The sequence below is a fragment of the Myotis davidii genome, unplaced genomic scaffold, assembly GCF_000327345.1.
Source record: "Myotis davidii unplaced genomic scaffold, ASM32734v1 scaffold271, whole genome shotgun sequence".
Classification (NCBI taxonomy): domain Eukaryota; kingdom Metazoa; phylum Chordata; class Mammalia; order Chiroptera; family Vespertilionidae; genus Myotis; species Myotis davidii.
The window spans coordinates 632918-639127 of NW_006284839.1; the positions used below are offsets into that span (position 1 = coordinate 632918).

The 6210-nt window shown below is 37.2% G+C and overlaps 1 protein-coding gene across 2 annotated transcripts in view; it reads right to left on the minus strand.

The window, feature by feature from the left end:
* The window catches only part of LGI1 (leucine-rich, glioma inactivated 1), a 39350-nt gene that overhangs the window by 5974 nt on the left and 27166 nt on the right, over window positions 1-6210 (minus strand). For both annotated transcript variants that reach the window (XM_015557943.1, XM_006755083.2), the window contains 3 exons: window positions 3762-3833; window positions 1357-1526; window positions 914-1078 (listed from right to left, as the gene is read on the minus strand). In XM_015557943.1, coding sequence (XP_015413429.1) covers window positions 914-1078; window positions 1357-1526; window positions 3762-3833 — 407 coding nt within the window. The remainder of the gene's footprint in view (window positions 1-913; window positions 1079-1356; window positions 1527-3761; window positions 3834-6210) is intronic.

Here is a 6210-nt window from a genome sequence, read left to right on the forward strand (position 1 = left end):
TGCAAGAAGTATTTAAAGTGAAAAAAAAAAAAAAAAACAAGGACCTACAACCAAGATTAATCTATTCAACAAAGCTATCGTTTAGAATCAAAGGACACATACAGAGCTTCACAGATAAGAAAAAGCTAAAGGAGTTCATCACCACCAAACCAGTATTATATGAAATGCTGAAAGGTATCCTTTAAGAAGAGGAAGAATAAGAAAAAGGTAAAGATACAAACTATGAACAACAAATACACATCTATCAACAAGTAAATCTAAAAGTCAAGTGGATAAATAATCTGATGAACAGAATGAACTGGTAATTATAATGGAATCAGGGGCATAGAAAGGGAGTGGACTGACTATTCTTTGGGGGGAAAGGGGTGTGGGGGATGCGGGAAGAGACTGAACAAAAATCATGCACCTATGGATGAGGACAGTGGTGGGGGTTTGGGGCAGGTAGGGCGGAGGGTGGGGTGGGAAACGGGTGGAGGGGAGCTATGGGGGGAAAAAGAGGAACAAATGTAATAATCTGAACAATAAAGATTTAATTTTTTAAAAAAAGAAAAGAAAAAGAGGGCCCAGTGAAAGTGAGTAGCATCCCCAGTTTGTGGCAGAACCTGGATTAGAACTCATGATTCCTAGTCCAATACTTTCTCATCCAGGAAAAATTATCCACCTTTTATTGCTAGACTAGGTACTATGGTAAGTTTCTTGAATATATGCTTGCATTATCTTTGATAACCTTGTAAATATTTCAGATTTACAAGTGAGAAAATTAAAGTTTAGTGAATAATTCCAGATCACTTAGTAAATGGCAGAGTTGGGATTCAAATGTCTCAAAGCCTTCCCAATATCGCTCTTCTTTTCCTGTTGCCCTTGGTCCAAGCAGCTTAACTTTTCACTCAAAATATGATTAGGCTTCTCATACCTGTAATGTTGTCATAATTCCGGAAGGTCTTTTCTACATGGTCCCACTCAAGGAAAATGCATTTTCCGTTAAAAGGCTGAGCAATGACTACATACTCATCGTTCATATAAGAAAAAGTATCTATGGACAGTGATTGATAAGGCAGCTCTTGAGACTTTGCAAATTCTGCAAAAAATAGGAAGTGACAATGAGTAACTGTGTGCTAAAGTCTAGCTCCTTGGCTAGATCTCAAATGTCCATAACAAATGCATTTATTTTAGAAAAGTAGTAAAATGACAATTTTACTTTGTGTTTAAATGCATGACATTTTAATGGTTCATAATATTTTTAAAATTAAATTGCTTAGTTGGTTTTTGAGATATAAAAATATCAGTTCCTGTACATGCAAAAAAGTGTAGCCCTTCTTTTAATTTTATGAGGTGAAATAACTTGGAATACATTACCTGTAATGATACAATCAAAATCCTTGGAGGAGAGGCTATTGATTTTGCGTTTCTTGTATTCTGGAGGGCTTTCGCAGTAGATGTCTTCGACAGTTGCATTGGTGTGGCCTAGCCATTCCACCAGCCACTTCAGTTTACAGTCACAATTAAATGAATTCCCTCTGAGGTCCCTGAAAGACAAACTTCAGCTGCTTTTGCTCTATGAGGGTCCTACCTTCACAGTATGACTTCTATTTCAGCCATTAGCATGTGCCAGAATGCCCCAGAATCCACCTTGAACCTGACTAATTCACTCTGAGCTCAGAATTACCACAGTGTACCCTTACAGGCCACCCCAGTCAAAGGAACCTGCTAACTTACTCCCTCTTGGATTCGAAGGTAGCTGGGTCTAGAGCTGTGCTGTCCATAGAAATATAATGTGAACGACATATGTAATTTAAAATTTTCCATAGCACATTAAAAAAGTAAAAAGAGACAGGTGAAGTTAATTTAATAATATATCTTATTTAGCCCAATATATACAAAATATTATCATTTTGATATGTAGTCATTATAAAAATTAATAAAACATTTTACATTCTTTTTTATAGTAAGTCTTTGAAGTCTAATGTATATTTTATACTCATTTCATAGCATATTTCAATTTGGATGCTAAATTTTCATCAGAAATACCTGATGTGTCCTTAGATTTAATAAAATTTCCAGTTAAAAAAAATAGACTCACGCACCCAAGTTGTTGCAAAGAGACTTAAAAGTTTTCCAATAATTGAACTGAGAATCAATTTTTAAATTTAAATTTTAAAAAAATTAGGTAAAATTTACAAGTCAGCATCTCAATCACACTAGGAACACATTTCAAGTGACCGCATGTGTGGCTACCATACTGGACAGCACAGGTCTAGAGGAAAGTATGTAGTGATTATTGTATCATATTTAATTAAATGGAATGAGTTATTTGCTTTTCTTCTTCCTCACAGACATAATTAGTCCTGACCTTATTTCATGGTCTACAAATTCAATTTTAATAGGAAATGACTTTGACACAGCAGAGTTAACGCAGACATGCAATAGCTCAGGTTTATAATAAACTACACATCTAGATAGTTTAAATTTCCACATATGATTCCAACTTACCAACTTCTATTTATTTGCACTGCTGTTGTTCATAAAGTCCATCTCCTTCCTAAAACCCTTCTTCATCACACAGAATTTGTACAGTAAGTGTTGCCTACTCTTCACACAGCACATAAACATTTTTTAAATGTTGAAGCTTTAAAATTTTTCTCAGGAGACGTTAAGAAAACCAGGAAATTCACTCAAAGTCAAATTTGCACAATCCTGTACTTCTTAGATAATTCTTGATTGTTAACCAGAGCAGATAACTGTGGTCTGTTAGAGACTTTCTTGGAAATGTCCTGATCCCTGCACTCTCTTGGAAATAAACCAGGAATTGGGCTAAAAGGCATGGAGGAGGGGCTGGGGGAATACTACAAGGAACAAAGGAAGTTTTTCAGTAGTTTACTGATTTGAACTTAAATACTAGGCTTAGGAGAAAACACTTGACTCAGACTTTTTGTTATTGGAGAAAAGTTGTTCTGAATAGTCTATAGCAAAGTACCTGAACAATAAGAAATCTTTTGTTTTCATATGTCCTTTCATTTGTTCCTGAATTCTACATTATGGAATTTAAATACCTTTCAAATATTCTGGAAGGCACTTAATGAAGCTAAATTGCTTTTGAGAGCTTTAGGCATATATTACTTGCTTTGCTTACAGCAAAATATACAAATTCCTTACAAAGATCTTTCACTCTGAAGCTTAAAAGTCAAAGTTTGAAAGCTCTTTTGTTTGAAAAGGGGTCAAAAATAATTAAGTTCATTCCCTTCCCGGGGCTTAAGCCAAATTCCTGGGGATTAAGCCTAGAGTTGTTGTTCAGTCTAATGAGAAAAAAGTCAAACTTTCCTCCCTTCCCCCATTTCCTGCTCCATTTCTCTGTAGACTGACCAACCCATGGGTGTAACCTTTCATCTTTACTCTGTTTCCCAGACTCCTTTATATTTTCCTTTGTAGCCCCATTTCCTGGACCTCATGGGAAAAAAGGCATCTTGAGATTTCTATCTGGGCCTCCTGGTCCCTCTCCCTCAAACTTCCTTATCATCACTCCCTTCCATACGGACACACACTTTGTCAAAGGAATGTCTGGGCACTATATTTTCAGAATGTCTAGTGGTACAAATCATAGAAAAAAAAAACATTAGTCTAAGTAAATTTAAAATTCAAATCAACTTAAATTCTAAAATTCTAATTTAATTTTAAAGCCAATTAAAAATTTTAATAATCAATACCAGGCTTCTTTGTTAACTATTACAAATTAATTAAGTAATTAATTAATCAGGTCCTCTTACACATTTGTTAAAGAATCCAAGCCTTTGAAAATATCTTTTGGGAGCGTCTGGAGATTGTTGTTTGCAAGGCTCCTGGGGGGAAAGAAAAAGAGTGAAGTAAACTGTAGTCATAAACTAAATAAATGTATTTTATGATAAAGCTTTGTTATGAGTCCCTTTTGTTCTTCCTAGGCTATACTAAATTAGTTCTTCTGCTAAGATACTAGTCAGGTTCCTGCAATTGTATTTTCAGTCCTTGCCTCCTTGTTTCAACACTCAATGGTACTTCATGTATCATGTTTATCATGCCCATCCCACCCCCAAATACCAGTAACAAAATGATGCCTGGGAACTGATCTTTCTGTTTAGAACAGATAGATTCACACTCTCAGACATTGTCTAAGGGATGACTAAATGGGTGACAGGGTCTATCCCCAAATGCCCTATTACCACAGGAATTGTTTTTTCTTTCTCCTTCTATTTGTTCTTTCATGAATCACTAGAATGATTTTAATCAAAGTCAAAGAAAGTTTTTCAGTAGTTTACTGATTTGAACTTAAATACTATCTTTAGGAGAAAACACTTGACTCTTTCTCTTTCTCCTTCTTTTTGTTCATGTTCATAATGAACTACACATCTAGATAGTTTAAATTTCCACATATGATTCCAACTTTGATTTTAACCAAAGTCAAAAGAGTCCTGACAGCATCAAGGAAAGAGAAATGTGTCTATATTGCAGAAATGTGAACAAGCAAAGGGCAGATGCTGTCTGATGGGGAAGGGTTCTAGTTACTCGTAAATTTCTACTTTTTAACCAGCATTGTACATATTCATATTTCATAAACTTTTCTTAGAAGTGGCCTTTTTTCACAATAAAAATCAAAAAGTAAAACAAAGAAAGCCTATGCTGTCAGCCTCCAAAACCCTTGAGAATGAAAATTCCCTTTAAAACACTCTTAAAAGTCTTCTGTGTCTTCCACCTCCTAAGTAATATGGGATTTTCCAGTGTAAACACTCAGGACTTTTAAAACATATTTTTAAGTTAATTATGTTGCTTTTCTGAGTTTTGGAAATTACAACTAGAGTGGAAGACCTTTTTCAATGAACCTTGGCACATAAGAATGAGAACTGAGTCAGATTGTTCCCACCTCATTGACAGTCTATTTTGTGAAGAAGGACACGGATGTGGAGTCATTCTGAGCTTGGTTTGAATTCTGGGTCCACTATTTACTGGTTGTGTGATTTTAGTTGTGCATCTTCTCTGAGACTCAGGTTTTGTTTTTTTTTTCATTTTTAAGTGGATGAATGATACTCATGTCATAAGATTGTCAGAAGTAGTAAATGAGATAACTCAGGATGGTATCTGGCTTTTGGACTACTCTCAAAGGGCAGCTTGGAGGAGGGAGCGGGGAAAAGAAGGAAAAGGCCTTCTGCCTGTCCATTGCCCAAGACACAGCACTGAGAAAACTGACCATCTGAATGTACTGCTGCATAGTAATAATAAAATGCTATAGAAGACTATTCAAGAGAATGTTTCCATAACTCACCTTACTGCCTGGTGGTTGAATGAAGAGATTTCGACCAGTTCAGAGTCACTCCCAAGTTATGTGTCTCAATTTACTTTCTGGCACCACGTGCCTTAAGTTCTCATGCTAACTTCTCTGTGGACATACTTCCCCCAGAAACCAGCACACTGTCATTGGCTTCAGGGCAGGAGTTTGGAGGAGGCTGGTCATGAAACAGCAAGTCCCGAATTACTGCTGCCACTAGGGCTGCATAGGAAGAAGCACTTTGTTTGCGTTGCTGCCCAAGGTGGTTCTTTGAACAGTGGAGGAATCTAGCAGTTTTACTTCCTGCCCAAAGGAGTACAGCTGTAGGCCTCACATGCTAACTTCAGAAGCAGCTGGTGAGATGGTCAGAGATAGAGACTTGGAGCTCTGGGGCTTCTGGAATAGGGAGTTGGTAATTTTTCATGGCAAGATGGACTTATAATCAACAGATCTGGGAGATGGGCTGATGAAGCAAACTGGCCTGATGGACTGTAAAATGAGGCATTATGCTTCTTGAGGACGTCTTGTGATAGGGAGGCTCTCACCAAAGGAACCAAAGGGTGAGGGAGGCAGTGCAGTATGAGGGGTGCCAGAGGGAAGAATGTTGGATGGATTTTCTACACTCAATCAGACCCCTCCCACGTTCCATCACCAAAAATCAATTAAACACTGACTCCTCAAGGAGATAGGATAGAGCTTCATGACTAGGTGTGGTAAGGGGTACGCATGAGAAGGCTGCCTGAACTCACAAAAGAAGCAGAAATAAGAGTAAGAGCCAGAAATGAGAGGGAAACTTCTGGATGCCCAGTGAATTGGAGTTTAGATACTACCCTGTGTTTCTTGAAGGCCTCAGCGACATTGGGTTACATTTGGAAAAGAAGAAAGCAGACAGCAGGACTTGGGCAGAGAATATCTTAGGG